Source organism: Chanos chanos, chromosome 5, assembly GCF_902362185.1.
Source record: "Chanos chanos chromosome 5, fChaCha1.1, whole genome shotgun sequence".
Taxonomy (NCBI): Eukaryota; Metazoa; Chordata; class Actinopteri; order Gonorynchiformes; family Chanidae; genus Chanos; species Chanos chanos.
Window position 1 is genome coordinate 15,850,404 of NC_044499.1, and position 24,437 is coordinate 15,874,840.

Genomic DNA, 24,437 nt, shown 5'->3' on the forward strand with positions numbered 1-24,437 from the left:
ATTTGGTAAAGAGAAAGTACTGGACAAAGGGTGTAGTTGAACAAACAGCTTTTACCTCCCATGTTACATTAAACTTACTGAACTAAGCTGCCTCTTTACTTCAAACGTCTTAAAAGTGCAAATGTGAGTCAGAATAATGTCTATGAACATCTACGTATACTCTATAAAAAGATACTCAGACTTACAGTAGGCCTTCGGTTTACTTTCTATAACCATGGAATTATTTTGTTGGTATATTTTACTACTTGTATATTCTCTGAATTTTCCACTTGTTAATTTCAGAAGGTAGGTAGAACAAGGAATGCATTGAACAAACATCATCACATTACTGCACCTCTAGATTTGCAACCCTAAAAATCCTACCTAACGTTTAAAAAAGGAATCTCTGTATAAAACAAATAAATTAAAGAAAATTAACACATACATTTCAAAAACCATCCAAAAGCCATTCATCACATTTTGCAATGAAACATGCAAGAGGGTGGGGTTTGTCTCTCAGTTCTGTCATTCACTTGTGCCAACTACAAGGTTAAGCACTCTGTGCTGTCACCTCCACATGAAAATGCGACCTTCCCATTATCTGAAGACCTATGGAAGCTCTGATTTGTTAGAATGAAAAAGCGTAATATCCTAGTTTGAGTAGCGCTTTATCTCAAAAATATTATGTTACCCCTTTCTTTCTATCTTTCTTGCTTTCTTTCTGTCCCTCTTTCTTTCTATAGGGGATATTTTATATGTTAATTATTTGTTTAAGTACAAAAAGTTTCAAAACATAAGAGGAAACAGTGATGGAGGTAATGGTATTCGTTATTTTTAGACAGATTACTTAAAATATTCTGAAGAGGAATGTATCTGAAAAAGGAATGCAATGTTTGTATTAACATTGTACAAAAAAACCCGCTCCAAAATTTGTAAATGAACAACCCTCAACAATCTATACATTCAGGCACTGAAAAAATAACATGCCAAATATGTAACTAAAAAAGGTTAGTTGCACCCAATTTCCCTTAAAAAGAAGAAGGGAACTGAATCCTTAAAGTTGGCATTCCTGTAAAATATTCTACTCAGTAGTAATGTCATGTGCTCCCCCTCCTCTCCAGCTCGACACTGAAGTGATTTCAGAGCTTTCCGAGGCCCTCCCAGCTGTCCCCTTGGCAAGGGGGTAAAGTCTCACATGCACAGTTCTTTCTTTCCATGCTGTAGGCAGGTTTTCTTCTCTCTGTTAAATTGGGAGATCCTCTCTGGCAGGTGTAGCTTGGACATAAGCTTCCATGGACTTCATGCTCTCCGCTTTGAGGGACTCCCCGGCGCTGTGGCTTGTCTCACCCCGGCATCCCAGACTCAGTCTTTTAAGTATACGAGGGCTTTACAAAAAAGCTAACTTGAACAGCCATACAATGGCTAAACATAAACCATATATCTACTATTTTTGATAATTCATCTCTATTTTTTTTTTTTTTTTCGAGCAAGTCTTGAAATCTTTGCTTGATCAACTCAGCTGAGTCTATGGTGGTGGAGGTGGAGTCACAGCAGGGAGCGCTTTGGGGGGCCGGTGGGCTGGGCCAGGCTGAGCCATGCTGGGGTGAAGGCTAGCCACTGTCGGAGGAGGTGTGTGGTGCAGTGGAAGGAGAGCGCCGCCGTCTGGAGGGGGTCCAGGAACGCTCAGAGCCCAACGAGCCGGGCCGAAAGCGGTGCACAAAGCCGTCCAGGAGGTCCTGCTGCTGCTGTGTTATGGCTTGGGATATGAGACAAGGCAGAGCTTGCAAGCTGCCTGTCACAGCATCCAGTTTGTCTTCCAGTGTGCCAATGCGCTTGTCCAGTTCCTCGCTCCGCTCCTGAAGCTCCGACACCAGGTCATACATCACATTTTGTGTCTGAAAGAGGAAACAGAGACAGGTTATAGCAATCTGAACATCAAAACTCTGACATCTGCTTGAACTGAAATTCATATCAAATTAGCCTCTGGGTCTGACAGAAAAGACAGCAAAAACTGATCAGTGGTAATGAGCTGCACAGCAGTAAAAAAAACCTCAAAATATTTTGAACCACACAGTAACATCAAGAGCTGATATCATATACAGAGAGCGGGTACTCCATCAATACATTACACTAAATATCAATGGTCAATTATCAGTTCTCAGCTACTTTTAATTATACATTCTATGAGAAATTATAATAAGAGGAATCCAGAAAATGTCTGATATAGACAAAATAATCATCCACAACCATAGTTTTTGCCTAGAACTTGAATAGTAACAAGGAGCCAAATCAACAGTCTTAAAAGTGCACAATGAAATATGCAGAGTTGTAACAATTCAGCAATGGAATCTTCTGACTGTGTCTCTACCTTGGCCAAGTCCACGAGTGTGTTAGCCTGGTCATTGAGTTTCCTCTGCTCCATTTTCACACTGCGTAGCCTGGTAGGAGGTAGGGGAGTGAAGGGGCAGGGGGTTGGAGGGGAGGGGCATTGGGGAAGAGTAACACATTCCAGTCAGGAGGAGGGCTCTAAGAGGACAGAGGAGAGAGAGAGAGAGTGGCCTGCATGCAAGCATTCACAGACCTGTTTGCCATACCAAACATGCAAACCCAATCTATGAAATGTAAAGAAGAAAAACGCTTAACTTTACGTTCAAAAATGACACATCTCCCTTTGGCCCTGCAGGCACGCGCCAACCATTCACAAAAAAAGCCATCCGAGAGCCTCGTTTGTGGATGAGGTCAATGTGGCAAACAGCTGAGGTAGAGGTATATGTGAGACCGGAGGAGGAAAATGCTTGTGAGAATGGCATTGCTTGCGGAGGGCTTGGTTCTGAACAGAATATTTAAAGAAAACGTGTTAATGTCTTTTCATTGTGCCAGAGCAACTATGAAAGAGAACAGGGATGGACTAACCATGAAGAGAATTTGTGAGAAAGGCTGCCTTGATATCCTGCCTTTTGCGTACTCTCATGAAACTCATGCATGTTCTTTAACAGAAGCAAATCTACAGAAGTGAACCTGAATCGCTCCATCGCTCTAATCTCCTGATTAGCTTATTTAACGACATCCGTATTTTTTCCATCACAGATATAGGCTTGTACCCAAGACATCCATTAGATCGTATAATGGGCAAAAATTTTGAGATGCAGGACATGGTCAGCATTCTTTCAAATCCAGAAACTCCATATCACCTTGCATCAAACCCCTGTCTGATCCTAAAGATCTCTTGTCGTGAGGCTTTATCTCAAATCAGACGTATTCTACCCAACAAGGGTTGCATCTACTACTGCAATATTCCACAATATCTAATTTTAAATGCAGCTTGTACATTTGAACATTGCATGAAGCAAATCAACAAAAGCATTTGTGTCAGTGAAAAAGTGAGATAATTTGCTTTGTGCTGATTTGCTGCTTTAATTTCTTTGATGGGTTTCCGTCCATTTCGAGAAAAGCATGCCACCATTAAAAAAAAAACCTTGAATAACACTGGTGATCTAGTCGATTGAGAACACTGATGGTGGGGCTGTAATGCAAGTTAATACAGAGATTGTGGCAACTTCACTGATAAATGGATTCGGTGCAAATGAACAAATCAATAGTTCCAAAGATGCTTCTCTTTCATAAGGTAATGTATAACCATACAGCAGTAGTAATGTCGTGGCTTTTTCATTCCATACTGAGAATGGAAAAAAGCAAGATATTTGTAACCAAAATCAGCATTCAGCTTCAAAAGTCATGCATGTGTAACATAGACAAGGAGAATGTTGGGGGTGAGGGGGGAGGGTCATGAACAACACTAAGGACACAACTTACTTCTGAGCTCTGCGGTGATAGAGCAAAACGAAGACAAAACACAGTTCAAGTTTAGAACCCACAACATTCACACAACATGTGAACCATTACACTATCAGCACGAGGTCAGGAATTGGGGAGGGGGGAAGGGGAAAAGGACAATTATCACATCACATTGAATAAAACAGGATGTTGTTCATGCTGGATTACAATAAGAACCTGCTAGGAGAATCTGTAAAAGCCTAATTTTAACTATTAGCAATTACATTTTGAAAGCGAAAGCTGGCAGTCAAACAGCATAGCTGACAATCAGGCTTTCTAGCTGAATGAAGGAAGAGAGTGTATTATTTTGTTCATCTGTGAATGGGACAACACAGCAACACTGAACATGTTACATTACTTCTGGCGTTTCACTCGTTAAAATGTGCGGGAAACATCATGCAGACCCGGAAGAGCGCTGTTTCATCATATCACTTTTTCTACAGTGTTTTCTGACGTAAATAAATACAGGTAAACAAATAAACAAAACACAACAACAAAACAGAACAAGCTGGTAACTGTTCCTACAATATAGTAAATATAGGGTCCCTACCTACCTATTAAGTTGTTGAAAAATATTAATGTATGATAACTTTCACTGTTCTTTGGATTCCAAGAAAATTTTGTGTCATTTATATTATGTCAATATTACTTAGTAGGTTACTATCATTGCCATCTAAAGCCATACACAGACTTCAAACACACTGTACTTACTGATGAATGGCCTGTAGGAACTTGCGCTGGTGTTTGCGCACTTTGGCATGATCAATCTTCTTCACTAGCTTTGTGTGTTTGTAGATAAGCCATGTTTCCCTGAGTACATTGGCAGCTGTGTTCTTTACCTAGAATGAAAACCAGAGAAGCTAATTAAGATTTAGGCAGTAGCCACAGAGAATGGCAATATTAAATCTGGGGGAAAAAAGAATAAATCGAGGCACAATTTTAATGAAGCAGGTTAATGTTACAATGCCATAAGACTGCAAAACAGCACTAACCCTATGATGAGCGAGCATGAACTTATGAACAATTTCATGATATCTGACATGAAACACTATACTGTGTTCCTTTAGCACTGTGCTTTCAGATGTCCCTCAAATAATGTTGTTATTACATTGTTGCCATGGTTATTGCCAAAAGGTCAAGTAAAATGTTAAAACAGAGCACATTTTTTAAAGAACTGGTCAGTAACTGATCAGAAGTTGCAGCTAAGTTATTTCAAATGAGCAGAGCCAGTAACCAAGGGTTTGACTGCATTTCAGGTAAGGGAGAGCTCTAGAGGCATTTACATGCAGGAGCAACTTACTCGTTTGCAGAGTTGTGTGTCCATCATGAAGTTGTGGACATGCTTCTCAGCCTTGGTCAGCTCTAGCTTTCTGGCCACCACAGCAACTACAAGTGCAGTGCAGCCAGCTCCCTATGAATGAAGGGGCAGCCAAATTGAAAGAATTATGAGAACACATGAATTGCAATGAAAGACACACAAGGAAAATATATTTGGTTGTTTGCAATTACATTGTAGCTCTGTCAAAAAAAGACAATGCACAGGTCTAGAGGTGAAACATACCATGATCCCTGTGAGCAGACAGACGCCTTTCCCACAATATGTGTGAGGGACCATATCTCCATAGCCAATAGACAGGAAAGTTATGGATATAAGCCACATAGCTCCCAGGAAGTTACTAGTGACTTCCTGTTTGTCATGGTACCTAAAATGATGAGAAAATATGCAAAAAAAAAAAAAAAAAAAATCTCTGATCAGACTGTGCTAGCAGTGACTGGGCATTTAAGGACTCAATTTTGAACAATTTGGTAAAGCAGAATCCAAAACAGTGTTTCTGTAAAACAAAAAAAAAAAGACTAATTTGCCACCAACATCTGTGGTAAAAGACATATCTGCTATATACCAGACAAAACAGAATACCAGACAAAACAGAATATATAAAATGTGCTTGTCATGGCAACCTAAATAAATCAATGAAAAAAAACAAATAAACAAAAGTTTGCACAGAAATTAAAATTCATTGAAATACAGCTACAATTCAATAATCCTTGTATCAACATGATTATCAAATAATGGACTGGACATTGGACTTTGTGTTGTGGGAATGCTTTTCCCAAAAGATATGCAGGTATCTAACCTTTTCCTTAGCAAAATATGTTCTTCTACCATATTCACATTCACATTTTAATTGCTTTTACATTTTGAATAGAACAAGATGGAGGTGCCTTTATTATTAAAATAATACCTAATCAAAAGGACAGTGTCTACTCCTCAAACCTACAGTATGATTCCTAAATCATTTTAAGATCAGCACTACTGACACGGTAAGATATGAGGGTCACCTTCAGTTTGAATACATCCCCCCAAAATTTCCCCAAAATACTCATATCAGCCAAACAAAGTTTATAATGATCTCTCTTTGTTGGGCATCAGAACGGAAGAAAATACTAACAAAATTAAGGTGAAAAAGTGAAGAAGGCCCAAGATAGAGACAGACAGGCAACTCTGCCCCTATCATCCCCTCCTCATGGGTGGAAGGGGTCTGTTTTTTGTTTTTTTTAAATTATCTGTCAAGGAGGAGCAAAGGAGCGATAAAAGGTCACTTTTGGTCATTTAACGACGTAAAGAAGTATAGAACAGGCACAATTTATGGGCAATATGATTGTATTGTGAACGTGGAGGAGGAATTTCAAACCAAAATTTTTGAGATGTTTGCCAGTAAGTTGATAAGCCATGGCTTTTTGGTGGTCAGGATGACCATCAGTGACCCCTCATGTAAATTAGAATTGTCCACCAAATTGAATTTAATGAAGTGTGAAATGGTGCTAGGAGCACCTGGAACAGATGGTTTGCATTAAAAGTTGAAGAATTGTCCCTGAAAAACTATACCTCCAAGACAGCTTACCTCTAATCACAAGTGATATCATGTCACCATAAGGTGCACCTGTCTGTTTCTGATCGAATCCAAGTCTGTGATCATGCTCTGGGAGCAGGAACAAGTCTCATTGTCCTTATCAGTACAGAGAGTGGTGGGAAAGCCCTGTTTAATCATGCGAAAAAGCAGTAGATACCATGCAGGCATTGAAAAAAAGATGTTCATATCCTGCATGCTGAGATATAAGCCAGTATATTGAGAGCAGATAAAGAAAGGACAAACTCAAAGTGTTAGCGGTTTAAAATATGGGTCAAACTGTTAGCCATTTTCAGCAGGGTCCAAGTGTTATCTATTTAAAATAAGTGATAGTAGAAGCCTTCAATTTGCACATGAATCTGAATAAAATATCAGTAATGGAAAAACAAGATAAACTAAGCAGTTAATCTTTACATCACCATGTTAGGTATTGTTTGTGGTTATTTGGGTGAGTTAGTTATTGATGTAAGGCTTGTTATTAGAAAATGTATGGGGCTATGGAGAACTTGTCCCCAATGAGCAACATCTCTTCATGTATCACCACTGTGGAACAACACTCAAAGCACAGTGCTCCCACACATACCATACAGCAATTCAGTCATTTTCTACTGATCTGTTTGAAGCTGGTGTCAGATCTCAAAGGTGAAACGTGTTTCCCTCCTGTTAATTGCTGGATGGATCATAAGATTCTGATAATGAGCTCTTTTCGTCAACCTCTTCCATTTCAGGTTTACATACTGGAACTGTTACAATCATAAAGATTCTCTAAAGAGCCAATTACAGTAATCAAGGCGACGTCCTGAGTGTTCACATCATACAAGGCTGTCGATTAACAATGAGTCTACGAATCCAAGGTTATGTAACCCATCATGGTAAGACATTAGTATGTCTGCATGCCCAAAGAGGGTGTATTTAATGATGGTACTGGAAAATGTTACAGAGTAGATCAAAACTGTAATCTGTCATGATATTAAGACTCTTACTACAGCTGGCCATGAGCTTGCCTGGAATGCTAGACATAGTTGAACCCACACACATTTAAAAATGGCATTTCCCCATAACAAATCTATAGCATAAGAGCTGTACTGTATGTTGGCATTTTGAAGCTCTCAATATACTGTATGCAGTACTGGCATAAAATGGAGAAGAGCTGGCACCACCTTCAACTTAGATCAAGGAATCTATCTAAAGCAAGAATATATCCCCAAATCTGCTCTGCTCAAGGCGTTGCCTTGAAACCTCTGTTATCTCACATTTGTTGTTAGCAAATCTATTCAAGACGACCCAGAAATGACGATTCCCTAATAACATTAACCCAAATAACAACCCTGAGAAGCATGGTTTTAGGATGCAATGATGAAAGATTTATTCTGTTAAAATATTTCAAAATTTCTTGCTACCATTCAGTAGGACCACAGGCATCCATACTCAGCCGCAGAGAGAATACCTCTGACAGATTTTAATTGATGAATTGATGTATCCCCTAAAAGAGCGACAGTTGCCTACTTGAGTCCAGATTAATTATTTGAGGCTCATGCAGGCTTTTAACCCTTGCCATTCCTTCAGTCAGCCTGCTTTCTCATCTCCTCACACTCTGGGTCAAATTCATTTTCCCCCCAATGGTATACCTGAGTAAAAATAATACCATAACCTATAAAGATGACATTGAAAAAATTCTGATTGTTGACTGTTCACACTGCCACTTTTGCATAGGCTGAAAAGTGTTCCAAATACTAAAACCTTTTTTGTGTGTGAACAAGAAAATTAAAAGAAAAATGCATGGTAATTTGACAAAACAAAAAAAAAATCACAACAAAGCAAACTACCCAGAGTGGAATTACCTTCCAAGGCCTCGCTTTTTTTCTGCAACAGCTGCACAATTGTGTATAAGTACTAAAATCTAACTCCCCCAAGCTAACACGGGGCACCACCTCCTATGTGATATCTCTATGTCTGAATATTGAGGGTGAAAGGGCTTCATCCTGCAGGGCACTACATTCTCAATTCACTCACTCTGCTGGCTGTTCCTCCCAAATGAATGAATTTGACAGTGAAAAACACAATATATGTAACACTTTATCACTGACCATGTCTGTGGGGGAGTTCAAGAATAGCAAATAGGAACCTTGGAATGTCATACTCTGACGAACATTGTACACCGTTACACGTTTGTCTCTACTATCCTACCATTTGAAGCAGCGAAAAGATTTTTAAGTGGCAAAACCTAAAACTCTTAGCCCATTGTGAGCTAAGTCGAAGAAAAAAAAACATTATCATTTGTTGTAAGCAAGTCAAACAGATGGACAAAATGGTGTGTGCTAGGAGAAGGGGTGGGTGGATGTGAACTAGCTGGTACAGGTAGTCTGGAAAAAAAGGGAACCACGAAAAATGTCAGAAGCATGCGACTTTCTTTTTTTCTTTTGTTTTGCCTTGAGGTGTAATGAAATGGGAGGAGTTCAGAGGGTCAGAGCTACTGAAAGGTGGGGGCTATGAACTCAGGTGTGAAATACAAAGGGTAGTTTAGTGACTAGAGTCAGGGCACTACCAAACACCCCCCCACCCCCTCCTCCCCATTTCCATCTTTCACCCTCCCACCCTTCAGCCATTTTCCAGATGGACTCCGTGCTCGTCCAGTCTCACACCGTTCTGCCCTTTGGGCTGGCCAGTGTGCTTATGATGCATTCGTAAGTACCCAATTCTACAGCACTTTGAGAAACAGGCGCCTCTTTAAAATGATGAGAGAGCAGTAAACATGAAGACTACCATGCTGTTTCATTGTTTACCATCAGTGGGCACCAAGTTTATCTTCCAACCTCTAACGCAGGGTTGAATGCTTTTCCTTTTTAAGAGACTGTGCTAGAATGGACAGCAATACCCTCGCATTGTAAACATAACTCTCCATATAAAATTCTATGTCAATGGCAAGTTGCACTGGTTCGAGTTCAAATGAACTTTTTTTTCGTCATAGATCAGGAGTTTAAATCTTTTGTGAGAAACTACAAAAAGCAACAGTCTTACCCAATACCTCTAATCAGTCCTAAATGGAAGCAGAATGAGGGGGGACATTATGTGGCATCTGGCAAAAGATTGAGAGCCTTTTGGTTCTTGAAGAAGATTTTTTTTGTTTTTTTGTTAGAAAAGGTATTTCAGAGTTCTATAAGTGCTGGTGAAGACGAATAATAGAGAAAAAGAGTTGCCCTCAGGCCTGCTTGTGAAGGTGATTTGAAGGAGCTGCTCCATTTTAGCACAAACTCCTCCTCCTACTCCTACTCCACCACAGTTCTGAAAGAGACGCGTGATTCGCAGTGCTGCTCAAATCATAGGTTTGCCTTATGCTCAAAGCGACCGAAACCATTTGTGGATTTATCTGTTGACATCTTTCTCTTTTTGAGGATGGTGCCACATTGACACAAGGTTGTGCATGTGTGAGTATATGTGTGGTTTTTTTTTTCTTTTTTTGGCGGTCAGAGCTGCCCACGCCCACTCCCCCCCCCCCCCCCATCAGAGCAGCAGTGGCACCAGCTCAATGAACAATGATAGGCTTTCCACGGCTAGAGAACGAGGACTCACATGGCATCCCTATGGAGCAGCATAGAGGGAAAATAGAAAGTACAACAGTGAATTATCATCACTCACACAGCCATACATACACAAAACACTCTCTCTTTTCTCTCTCTCTCTCCCTCCCTCCCTCTCTCTCTCTCTCTCTCTCACTCTCTCTAGCCCACATTCACACGCACACTAACAAAAACTGTTCACGCAATTAAACCAGGGGTGGGCGGAATCGTATCGTGCACTGCAAATGATGAAACTTGGGTGCAGAGTGTATGGTGGACAGAGTGTACTATAAAACCTCATCTCACTCACCACTCCAAACATTCCTCTCATATTTATTGCACTACTCCCTGTTAAACTCAGATTCTTTTAAGCCATGCTGAGAACAAAGAGTGCATAGTAGCACAGGTTCACACAAAGAGTACACTGTGTCTTCATAATAGCAAGACCACCCAGGACAATACCTAACCTGAAAACCCGTCCTGAAAACCAGCCTCCTTCATGATAGCAGTAAAGCCAACTCTGCTTACGATGTCATACATTTACGTGACAACATGTACATTTTTTGAGGGTGAACCCCTCAGTGTGCCACAAGAATGAGAAAACTATGAGGACTTGTGCATCTCTTTGTGCCCTACGTTCTATTATAAGACATTACAGTTTAATTTTACATCAAAAGGAAAATGGTGTAGACCTAATTCTAATGCAACATTTGCTGTGGAAGGTCCTGAGAGAAGCTTGTATGTGGTGGCCTGTGGGGTTTTAAGAGGAGTGTGTCAAATCTTGAGGAGCTGGAAATGTGACGGTGAACAAGAGGAGTTAAAGCAGGCAAGACTGAGGAAAAGACAAATGGAAAAAAAAATAAATGAACAAACAGTACTAGATAGTTACTTAAATATTCATGTATTATACTCTTGAGGAGCTAACACTGTAGCAGTCTAAATATACACAGTTTAAGAACCACTCTTTAGGTACCATGCAAGGCAGTGTTCAGGGTGAAAAGTGTAGATCTGTTTCCTTTGTCAACAGTGCTAAAATATGTTAAAAATCTGCAGTGCCCCTTGGGATGAGGCAATATGATGCGGTTTTTGAGATGTGGGCATCCTAGGGGCTTCTCAGCATTACCCAAACAAACCATTCAGCAAACAAACAATTAGAAAACCATGAATTATTTAAAGACTGCTAATACAGCACGCAAATACGGACTGGGATTTGTGATGCAATCGCAAGGGCTGATGCATCGGAATCTCCTTGTGACTGTTCCTCGGGGCATAGGGAGTGAGCAAGACTTGATGCAGAGCAGAGACAAGAGGAATGGGAAAGAGAGGGAGAGAAAGAGGAAGAGAGAGAAAGAGAGAGGGAGTGTGATGGAGCTGTGGTCAGGATGGTAGGTACTATGCTTGGGCCTACCTCTCACAGACGCGCACGGTCCAGGCAGCGATGATCCAGGAGGAGATACTGAAAACCAGCAGCACAGTGCCAGGGCAGATGGTCATGAGAGTCTTCATGACAAAGCGCGTGTTGAAGTTTATCTTGTTGAGGGCACCTATACTGCGCGAGGAGGCGTCGGTGAAGAGCTTGCTGTGTAACAGCATGACTCGGCCGATCAGATAGAGGCGTAGGAACATGGGGATGGACAAGATGATGTCCACATCAGCATCTGCCACCGACGGCACATAGGTGAAGGCCAGCCGCGCAGTCCAGGTGAAGACATAGTGGCCCGGGATTGGGTGGATGGCACACACCAGAAGCTCCAGCACAATGAAGAAGATCCGCTCATATGTCATGGCTATCCTCCAGTCATCTGCTCCATTGTCGACCATGAACAGCTAAAACAAGAGAAGAGGGCAAAGTTGAGTTCCTTGACAAACATGTTCCACAGCGCAATTTTCATTAAAACGCACTATTATTTCATTATCTCATCATTTTTTAAGTAGTGGTCTTTCCGCTGTTGTTGAGTCTCACCTGGATTTCCCGGGCATGGTACATTATTATAAGACCAAGCAAAATAACAGTGGAAAGGCTGATAAGGCATTTCAGTGCAAATGAATATGAAGATTCCTGCAATGTGACAAAAAAAAAAAGAAAAACAGACAAAAATATTTAGAGTTTGCACAGTTCAAGTTAGAATGTCTTGACTTTTTACAGCAATTCCATGCTTCCATAATTCTATGATTACGCATTCATATTAGATCATCGTTCTATAATAGGGTTTGTCTTATGTTTGGGTGAGACATTCAATAAATGATACATTTTGTAAAATTGAATGCATGCTGTCTAAACCATCTGCAGTACTCTGCTCAGCACTCACTCAGGGTAAAGGAGCCTGAGAGCCCTACTGTGGCTAGACATTGGCCTACTGTCCACCGTCTTCCCCATAGCAACAGAACAACATGAACCATTTGGGTTTCATACAAGCAGCCAAAACGAACAAAAAAAAAAAGAACCCTCTCATGATCTGTAATTACAAAAATATAATGCCTAAACTATTTTTAAAAAATGCTGAATGTATGTTATTCATTTTCGAAGATAAGGTAAAAATTGGTTTGAGTAAAAATGTTACGTATCTTGTAGAACTGAGAACAACGGTAATGTGTGGTAATAAACCACAAATTCAGAATGTACACATAGTTTCGCCACCTCTAGCCTGTTATCTTAATAAAATCTGCATACCACTCCTGGTGACAGATGGCAGATGTGATAAAACAGTTGGTTAATATGTCAGTGCAGTTGAGCAATGTGTGGGCTGTGGAGGTGGGACCAGGACAAAACGGTTGTTATAGCTTAGAGTTAGTTTAAAGTTTAGTTTAGAACTCTGAAGTAATAACAGAGGGAAAAAAATGTGTCTAAAGCCATTGTACCAATATTAGCCAAACTCATCAAGCTGCATAATTATCATACTAAGAGGTGATTTTTAAATATGAGACTAGCTTGGATTTGCACACTGTATTCTTGATGCACACATAACAATAAAATTTCATGCACACAAATATTTGATTATAGGGAATGATTTTAGAAATATTCCATTTGGGAAAAAATAAGGGAATTCTCTGGAGGCTAAACCATTGGAAACTAATGTGGTTTAAACCAAACAGACAAAATTACAACTGTGAATTGTTATAGTGTTCCAAAACATTATGATGCCAAAATGAAAATTGAGAAAGGTGTCACAACTGTTCCATGTATAACTGTTTTTGACAATACAGCACATATTAGTTGTCATATATGGATGGTTGTCGATTCATAGCAATCACAACTGGTATAAGCTGATTTAAGCATCTTCCATTCAAATACCCTCACACCACTGCATTGCTCCATGGTGACACTAGCTATATAATTAAATTTCACACTGTTTGAAGTTTGAAAGTATAAGCAGTGAAAACTAGAACTTTCTCAGTAAAATGGGCTATCAGGCAAATAAATGAGTAAATTCAGAGGGGTCCTTATATAGTAACAGTAAACCAATTAAAATGTATTTTAATAATGAAATTAGATTGCTTTCGCCCCTCTAACTCTTCCCACAGGCGCAGAAGGCCTTTCTAGTCAAAATTATTTCTGAAATTGTTTTGAGAATCCCCTGTGACATCATAATGAGTAAACTAATTAATGTACCTGTCATTACTCTGAAGGCTGCTTTCCTAAATGTCAATGTGTTAATTTATATCATCACATCTGGAATGCTCATGTGCAACGGAAATCTTAATGTACCCATTTCTGTGTATGATTATGCCCAACAGACTGAAAATTTGAAAAGCACTTTCCTACATACATTTCTCTGTTTTTATACAATTTGTGTGAGACCCAAAGGGCAATTTAACAGTAAATAAAGTATTTAAATCACATAGATGATAGAGTTGTCCATTAGACTGTAATGTTAATGCCATACCTCACTCATAAATTCTAAAAATATCCACTCAAATGTTCAACTTTCAGAAAACATCATAATAATAAAGAATTCAAATCTATATCAAATTGAGTACTTGTTCTCAGAGTTTCAGACTATCCTAAAATGCTAAGTCAAGATGTTCACAACAAACTCATGAAGCAAACATATACGTGCTTTAGCCCATTACTAATATTATACCATGATACACTTGGGAAAAGAGCAGACACACCTACCTTAGTGTAAACCCCCCAGGAGAGTTCAGTCTCAGTCACCATGACGACAATCCCAAACATACCAAATATCAAGGCATAGTCGCTGAGCCGCTTGCGTTTCTCAAACAGGGCCCTCCTGTGGCCCAACTTGTAGCCAATATCTTTGTTCTTTTTATGTGGCGCAGCACTGCCGCCGCCACCACCGCTGCCTTCCCTGACCAGGCTCTCATTGGACGCCTTGCTGGGGTCTTCTCCGTTGCCCTTGGAGACCACCACCTCCAGGCCTGAGCTCTGTAGGGTCTGGAGTGGCTGTGTCTCAGAGTCATGCTCTGCTAGGTTGCGTCGTGATGCCGCCAGGCTGCCCAGTGGTCTTACCACTCCCCCATTGAACTTGCAGCTGTTCATGGCTATCTCAGGGAGTGAGTGACTGCTCTCGGAGAGGCAGGGCTTGGATCCAGCATGGCTCAGCTTTGTCTGCTCAGCATGGGCCTTTCAACAAAAAACACAGAGAGAAGAAGTGTAAGATTCATGTGCATTCTTAGAAATTAAAGCTATTTTCTTTGAAAACATGACCGGCCATGCGCTCTACCGAGAAACATAAAATTCATGCTCTATTTCAATACACTAGTGCATGAAGTATATACCATATGTAACATATTAATATATCCTATGTAATATCTTGACAAGATCTAATAGTATAACCTGATTGCTCTTTATTCAGCTTTGGCAAATTGTATCCTGTTAGTCATGCCAATATTACTGAGGAGAAAATTAGAAAAAAGGGAATATTCCACTTGCTTAGTATAAGAGGCCTGGCACACAGCTGGGGCAGAGACAATGGCTTCTGAACGCCCTGTACTAAACACAACATTCTCAGATTGGTTACTCTGAAACCTAAAAATATGGTCATTGTCACTGCATTTTTCTTAAACATGTGCCACTATTTTATTTTTGTTGTTGCTGTTGTTTTTATTGTTGTTGTTTTGTTGTTTTTTATCAGAGAAATGTAGCAGAGCTTTGGAAATAGCTGCAGACAAGTCTGTGCACTATCTTTGGTAATAGCTTGGGGAGCAACACTGTCACAGTTCAGCAATGCAGCACAAGTTTAAACTCAAAATGGTGATAGTATGACGATGCAAAATCTGACCACACAGAACAGGCTGGTCTGAAAAAGAGATATTGTTTATCAGAGTAAAACTGTGTTGGAAAGACATTATTTAGTTTTTAAATGCAACGCCATACCAGAAATTTCAAGAGCCAACATAAGGAATCACCTGACACTGAGTTGTTTGGTAAGAATGATACTAAAGGTTCAGGATTAGAGGTCACCATAGTGCTATAATCCCTTCACTGTGTTAAATAAACAGATAATTCAAACCATTAACAATGGCTATGGAAATATATCAGGTGAGGGTTACTAAACAGCAAAGACAAAACCAAGAGTTGATGGAGATGGTTCAGGTGCATCTTGGAGACTTTATCCTTTCTATAGAAGGAAATGTAGAAACAGTCTCCTACTAAAAACAAAATCATCCATGACTAAGGCAACTTTACTATTTGCTACACTCGTACAAGTACGTGAAATTGTGTCCTATCAGACTAAATAACCCTAAGCAAACAAGCTGTTTCATTTGTTCTTCATATTCTGATTTTAACATTTTTCAGAGGAATATATCATGTAGTACAGTACAAGTAAGCACAAGCGAGATGGACTGCAACAGCAGATTTGAAAAGGAACAAAGGATGCAGGGATATGGAAAGGATGCACAGGATCCTTTGAGTCAGATCCTGCACAAAGGCCATGCACGATGACATTTTAATCTTATTACAGGAACTAATATTTAGAATGCGGTGCAAAGTAATCAGACTCCATTCTCTACTTCTATTGAATCATACAAAAAAAACCCACTGTCTTTCTCTGTCTTTTCTTTTCTGTATGATGAATCAATAGCCAACACACAAAGAAAACATATCTGGATGGAAGAATATAGACACACGTAAACACAAACACATTTTCCCCACTGGTCCTACAACCTCTATTGGTTTCCTTCCCATGTAGGCTCTGCTTTAAAAGCAGTCTTCAGTACAAAAGATCATGCACCCAACAGATAGATTAATAATCAAGTTCAGGGGAGTACAAATGCAAATCAAAGTTGTGTTGTATCTCATTCATTTCCCACCGTTTCTTGATTTCATAACCGCATTAAACAAGTGTCTCTACATGTACCACATTTACCACCTTTACCACAACCATGTCCCATTAGATCAATAAATTATTCAAAGAAATGGCAGTAGTAATATTTCAAGTTAACAAAACATGTTAATTCATTCTCATATGTCCACATCTTGATTTCTCCTACATTTTATTGAAGAAACGTCTTGCGTAACATGCCTTCTCGCTGACCTATCTCGTGCTTTTTCACAATTCATTGTGATTGAAGGCCTTAGTATGAGCGAACAATTAAAACACAAAGATGACCGTACTCTCGCTGATCTCATGTTGCGTGTTCATTGACCTATGAGTAATGGCACCGTTATAGCTTGTTCCATAGCATAACCATATTATCTGATGCCTGGCTTTACCATGTCCCACAATAAAGAAGCAGTGGAGAATACGCTTATAGCCCCCAGATACAGTTTGTGTGTCTGATCGTTTTCTCGAAGATGAAATGCTGTGTTGAATGTCCTCAGAGGGGTCTTTAGAGAAAACTGATGTTATTTGAATAGGCCTCTCTCCCTGAGAGGAAATGAGGTACCCAAGGAGAGAAAGAAAAAGCAGAAGTGCATGAAGGATAAAAAAAATACAAAGGGTTAAAGATGAATGATAATGACATCATGCCTTGTGTTACTTGGCAGAGTAGTCTCCATGTATTGACATACTGTCAAAGTAGCACTGAGCCCTCAGGGCCTTTGACCAGTGACCAGTGACCACAACTATATGCTGCTCTGACCTAATTGTTGAGAAATAAGGCTCATCTTGAGAATCTACACTGAATGTTTTTGAACTAATACAAACACTACATGAAGTAAGTGATATTCATGAAACTGTTATTACCATTTCTACTGTAACGTAAATAACTGTACATACACACATATGCTCTTGTCAGGACTGGTAACAGTCATTTTAAATCTAATGCGGAGTTAAGTAAAATTGTTTGAACTCTTATATCAGTATATATCTTCCCTGTGCTAGGAAAACATGCTTTGGCATATTCTGTGTTTAAATTGTGTAAACCTATCTCTGCTACAGCAATATTTCATTTCAAGTAAAGTCAAAAAAGAAGCAACTATGTTAAAAGAATGCAGTGAAGGCAATACTACGGTATGTTAAAAGAATGCACTGAACATTAAAGCAATATCATTGAATACACTGGTCAATTATTTTCTATGCTTGTAGAAAAAAAATACATTGTTTATATTGGTATCTGTGGTAATGCCTAGACCTTGCTCAGCCAGTGTTTAACCTCTCAGGAGGAATTCAAAGAGATGAGAAAAAACTTCTGTCACTCTTATTGTGACAACGCTCTTTCCAAGCATTCCACTGTGAGAGCTGTCAGTAAAGAGGGCGATGACAGTCAGTTACAAGAGAACGGAAAGATCTCTACCAGCAAGTGGGTAGAATTAAAGAGTATTTACATGTGAATCACAATGGCATCAGCAATGTACCTTTCACAGCACCATGTTCCTGTGGCAGGACACATTACCACACAGCCCAAGAATCCTCAAGCACTATCAAGTTTCTAGCTGTGTCATAGGACACTGTAATAATATACACTACATTGGTCTCATGTTGATACATTTGCTTAGATCAATGCAATTACCATTAGCTGAAACCGATGTATATAAATAAAACTGAATGTGAAAATAGTTTGAAATTGATTTGCTCACCGTAAAGCAAACAAGTGTCACATGCCCCTGTGTTTTTAATCAGAGTCGGTTTCAGTGGATGAGAAAAGTCAGTGCACAGTGTACTGAGTGCATGCTTAACCTGCTAAGAGACTCTGCCAAGATCACATACCAACCTGGAAGAAAAATGATCTATTAGACAGGACAAAGACTGAATAACAATGCCTTCTCCATCTCATAGTTACTATTTTTAGTAAGACACTGTTTGAATTCATTGTATTGTAATGGTATATGAAATACCTTAAGAAGTTCTCAGCTATTAAATAAATTAGCATTGTTTCTGTTAGGATATGGTTAACAGTTAACAATTATATATGTCACTGTACAATCTGAAAATTACATAAAATGGCAAAATATGGAACAATAGAAATGTTCATCTTTAACAGGCATTTCTGTAAGTAAAAAAAAAAAAAAATCTGTATACTGATAAAAATAGATGTGTTTCTTCAAAAGTTTTAACAGAGCTGGGCACTGAAAAGAAAAAAAAGAAAACACACTTTGTAAGTAGATTTTCACCAGAACTAAAAGAAAGAAAATCATGTTTAATAATAACTGAATGAGTGTAGTTTAGAACTTGTTCACTACTCTGGTGTTTAAACCAACACTAACTATGCACAGGTTAAGGTGAGATCATGCTAAAATAACAAACATGAACAATCTTGTGACTCCAGTCTACATGAAGTGTCCTTCGTATGCAAAGAGAAGAGAAACATGAATATAGTAACTGAATTGTATCTACCTATAGTTTTCAAACTGTAACGCATGATATTGTCAAAAATATTATAGAAGACAAGAGTACGCCATAAACATTTATAAACAATAATGAGTGAAAATATACCTATAAATTCAGGTAACATACCACACAGTTTGATGGTTTGTTTCAAAAGAAGACAAGAATCTAACCTTTTTTGTGCTAATAATAAACCCAAAGGGTCACTTGCTTTCAGAAATACAATGTCTCATTATTCTCTGAATCTCATTGCCCCCTCCATTGCCTCTGAGGCAGTTATTAAGGGCCTGAATCCTACCAAAACAGCTAACACACAAGATTCAGAAACATCAGTCTTACAACCCACAGAGGTCCCTTTTACCAATTTAGCACAATAAGTTTTCTTAAGGGCAAAAATGTCACTGACTCTACTCAGTGTACTGACTAACCGCCCAACTGATAAGACTCCTTGGCCCATTGTCTCCTTTCCGTTGACTGCCCACCATTGTAATCACCCCTCCCATTCCATTAAGACTGCCCAGTACCTGCCATTAAAAGCTGGGCTTTTCTCTTTTTGCTTTTTCAGGGAAAAGGTCAGTTTTTTCCCCTCCTAGCCAAGTTTTCCTGTCACAGTTGCTCTCAAGCAAATTGTGCCCTGGATTTCTCTGAAACAATGTCTTTTGGAAAATCAAATGCTATACAAATATTACTGAAGCTATTTTCATCGTGTTGAAGTTGGTGAAATGACAAGCTTGTCAGAGGCAATAGGTTATGTTCCCTAGAGAATCAGCTCAAGGTCAATAAGTGGAAGACGCTAAAAAAGCTGGTCTTGTACTGGCTTTTGACTTTGGGATATTTAGACAGAATTCCGTGCATAGGAGCAAGTAGAGAGACACATTTTGGAGAAATAATGTAAACTGATGGTGAATTGATATCATTATCTGTATGCCTTCACTTCACTGTGAACTCCTTGTCAATACCAGTGCATGTGACTGAGAGAAAGGGACACTCTACACCAAAACAGAAGTGTGGTGTTGAACCAGCACAGGCAGTCAGGCTGATCAAAAATCAATTCTATTATGACATTATCCAAAGCCCTGTAATGCTATAGAACTTAGAGGCACCATTCAAAGATAGCATGACCAGAATTCTAATGAGGAGCTGTCTCAAAGAGGTTGTGCACTGGTGTCTGTACCAGGACAAAATGTCTAGGGACAGTGAAAAATAGAGCAAGTGCTCTAACAGGGCGAAAAAGAAAAAGAGACTGATGGAACTTGTTGAAATTCATCAAGATCCTGACTTTCAGTGTGTGTGCTTTTTGTGTGTGCGTGTGTGTGTGTCCGCGCGCATGTGTGTGTGTGTGTGTGTGTGTGTGTCTGTGTGTGTGTGTGTCTGTGTGTCTGCCTGTTTGTGTGAGGAGTGATACATGATGGGGTCTCAGAGGACACTGATAAGGATGTGAAGATACACACATAAGCAATGCAACAAGAGTACAGTGTAATTCAGGATATTACTTTTATGTATTGCCTTTGGTGAAGGAGAGCTATCTAAAAAGATATACCCTTGCCAACTGTTCTCATTCATGCAGTAAAAGCTAAAACCAAGGTCAAAGTCATCTGCATAAGAACAAAACTAAGGACATTGAGACAAGCATTTAAACGCAGTCTAAGGGCCATTTTGGCAAGAAGATTTGTTTGGCAGCACAATAAATGTCAAACTGCCCACTACAAAGGATAATGAATGTTGATATAATGAACAGTTCACATAAGGTATATATTATGTCTAAACCAGTGACTAACAGAAAAGTTATTTGCTAGAAGAGAACACAAATTGTTTGAAAAAGTTGCACTTGCGTATGCCTACCCACATATATAAATTGTGTGTGTGTGTGTGTGTGTGTGTGTGTGTGTCTCAGATCCTTACTGTACATGATTTCTTGCCATCCTCTTTTTAATTTAGCAATTAGTGTGTAACTTCAGTGAAGGAAAATTGTGCATTTTTCTCCCTTTTTTCATAGTAACAAAGGTGACAAATTCTGCAATTTCATATCTTTTGCTGAAGTAATGTTGTTACACTGCAACCATTTTTTGACTAAATAAACTAACAGAACAAATCTATTAAACATTTGAAGAGCTTAGGCTACATATGATAAATATGATATTGTTTTGCAAGTGATACAACAATGATCCCTTATTTAACTGTTTAGTCAATTGGGCAAACATCTGTAACGTAAACAGAGACCATGGCACCATCACTTCTTTCACATCTTGAAACAGACAGAGAGTCCTCAAATGGTAGGAAAAGGGTATTTCTTGCTTGTCAGAAGAAATATAAATTTTCATTTTGCAAATTATAATTAAAAAAAACTGCATATATATCTTAATGGTGCGTATCTATTTCTAACTATCTATCTATCTACATATCTATCTATCCATATATATATATAACGACAGAACGAGGGAGCGAGAGAGAGAGAGAGAGAGAGAGAGCGCGCACCTCAGTATGAAGGAAACAGGATTTGTATGTGCGTGCTTGTGTGCGTGTGCCTGCGTGGTATGCATATGGTTGGTGTCATGATGCTTTATGGGGTTCACGAATAAACGATTTCATTAACTGATGTTCCAAAACACTGTGTGCGTAGTGCTGTCATATGATAGAGACTGGGTCAATTTATGGAGCCAACACAGCGCATTGTTAAGAAACAGAATAAAACCATGTGACAGGCGTGGTCATTAATGGATTGCAGCATACCACATTTAATATGGTTCCCCGTGAAATCACATTTAAGGCTTACTGAAAATGGATAAGTTTACCTTATGTTTGTTAGTTCGAATCCGCTTTGCTTCCTGGTCGTGGGTTTCTGGCCACAGTTGGTTGCTGGAGCCGTAAGGGGGGCTGCTATTGTCGCTGCTGGAGACCGAAGGATTTCTCACTAAAGGGCGTACATGTTTTATATCGTTTTTTATATCGCGCTGCTGCTGCTGATCACATATGTTTTTCCTCCCTAGTTTACCACTGTCTCGGTCACCCTGCTGCGGACCTTGTTGCTGCCACTGGAGGCTGTGCCCGTGTGCGTCTTGCTCTCGACGCTGATGCAGCAGCAGAGCCTGGTTATTCCTACACAGCTCTCCTGATCCGTTGGTGCAGTAGTTGATAGGCAGGCTGCTCCCCACAAGTAATTGTCGTTGAGCCCGCAATTGTGGTAATTGAGCCTGAGACTCAATTAATCTCCGTCCCTCTTCGATTTCCACACAATCATTTATCTGTCCTTGACGGGAGTTTGATAGAGCTGACTTCGAAGAGGGGTTCTTTTGTTGAAGCCTTATTTTATTATAACAGTGTTGCTGCAGCAACTGGTTTTGGTCTCGACGCCCGCCTTCTCCACTGCACCGTTGCACAATGTCTTGTCGATAATTAGCACTCTTTTGGAAATTATCCCCCCGATTGGAAATCTGCGAAGACAGAGGCGGCGGCAGCAGCTCAGATGGGGAGGGCTGCGGGTAAATGAAGAGTTTGTGCTGAGGAGAATGGTTCGCCTCCGTAAAAAAACTGCAGTGGCGGCTCTGAGAGAACACCTCCGACTCAGACTGACAGCCGGTTGAGGGCCCAACAATCTCCTTTTGATGTAACTGTTGGTTACCAGATTGGCAGTCCTGGTGTAAAGGTCGCTGGACTATGCCGTGGTTTGTCAAAGGTGGGGGCTTGCTGTGTTGCGACTGACAGTCATGGACACCTTTCTTAGCGCGGTCCGGACAAGGCAGTTCACGGTGGCTCTGATGATATGAGGCGGTGAAACGCTCCTTCAGCGATGGAGGTGGGGGCGGTAAACTAAAGAGTGGAGCGACTGGACTCTGCTCTCCTTTCTGAATACGCGTTGAAATGCTCTGAGTTTTGCGATGTTCCGCGTCAGGGATTTGGTGCTGGCAGACAGCTCCCGCGTATCGATGCCGCATCCCCTCAATAGCCGTGTCTTGTTGTGGCTGCTCCTTTGCGTTGTAAAGCACCGACACCCATTCATTGCGATCAGCCCCAGAAGAATCGAGCCGACTCGTCTCATTGGTAGGTTTGATTAGGACCAGCCTCATAACGTCACTGTCAGGCTGAACACCGCCCTCGTGTGAACATTTCTCCTCATGTTTACAGGTTACCCTGAACTTGTCATGCAAATACAGCTAATAAACTGGATCAAATACGGAGTCTGATGTTTTTAATGGAGTGTGAGATAGTAACTAATAATAATTTACAGTCCACTCTGTTTTTAAATACATTCCCCATTTTTCATTACATTACAGATTTAAGCCCATTAAACAATAAGTCTCCAGAAGTTGAAAGTACCTGGGGAAACGATAGAGGTAGTCTGTAGTTCAAGAAGAAACAGGAATGTAAAGGAAGATAAAGGCAAAACTATTCCACTTGTGTAGCCTTGAACACAGGTGGCAAAATAGAGATCTGCAGGACGACGAAAATGAGCAGCAGCTGGGGGGGGGGGGTGTTAAGATAAAGCTCGTGAAAAAGGATAATTTAATAAACCAAAGCTTTCTGGGAACAAGCTGTATAATAATACGATTTAAAGAATGATTTGCTCAGTGGATTTGCATTTGTTTGAGGGTTTCTGATTGCTGTAATTATAGCCGAAGAAATGACAGCAGCAATAAAAACATCCGTGAGTCGTCTAATAAAAGACGTGAGGTGGACAATACATTAAGGAAATTAAGCCTATCAGTTGTTGCCTCAACGTGTCGCACCATTGGCAAGATGTTTGGCCGCCAGTAGTGTTTATTTGACTTGAGGGTGATACTTAAATATTTCATCACATGTAGACGAGGTTTTGAGTTACCAAGGCAAACATTTAAAGCGATCTCCTACCTCAGGATGCATTTAACTCTAAATATAACACTGTCCCCAATGCGAACACTAATAATAGCAAGTAATATTGAAACAGCTGGTTGATTCTACGCAGATTTTAACGCACAAAGGAACTGAGCGGAGTGCAAAGAAAGCAAGCAAAATGAATGAATTAATCAGCGATCTCTCCATGGTCCTGAAAAGAGGCAAAAGACTGACGAGAGAGAGAGAGAGTAAGGCACGGGGTCGTAAAAGAAAAAAATCCGAAATGGACCCAACGCCCAATTCACTGACGAGCGAGAGAGAGAGAGAGCAAGCGAGAGAGAGAGAGAGCATGGTACAGGGTCGTGAAAGAAAAATGTCCGAAATGGACCCAACGACCCGTTCAAATGTATCTCGTTGAATCTCTGGGGATGTCTTAATAATGACATGCAAACTTTCACGACTGTCATAAACAGTTCCATGACGTACGTGCATACACACAAACACAAACATTTCCTACATCAAAAAAGGAAAGACACTGTTTCTACAGTGTATTTTCATAGCTGCGTGCATTGCAAGTATATCCATAAATGAAAAAATTCTAACCATTACGATTTTAT

General features: G+C 39.9%; 1 protein-coding gene across 1 annotated transcript; it reads right to left on the reverse strand.

Moving 5' to 3' along the window:
* Positions 1-1,589: 1,589 nt before the first annotated feature.
* On the reverse strand, positions 1,590-23,075 carry kcnn1a (potassium intermediate/small conductance calcium-activated channel, subfamily N, member 1a). The gene is made up of 9 exons (XM_030774697.1): positions 21,804-23,075; positions 14,397-14,864; positions 12,243-12,338; positions 11,688-12,106; positions 5,375-5,516; positions 5,114-5,224; positions 4,525-4,652; positions 2,348-2,417; positions 1,590-1,874 (listed from the first exon to the last, which is right to left on the reverse strand). The coding sequence occupies exons 1-9, from the start codon at positions 23,073-23,075 to the stop codon at positions 1,590-1,592; spliced, it is 2,991 nt and encodes a 996-aa protein (XP_030630557.1).
* Between the last annotated feature and the right edge of the window lie 1,362 nt (positions 23,076-24,437).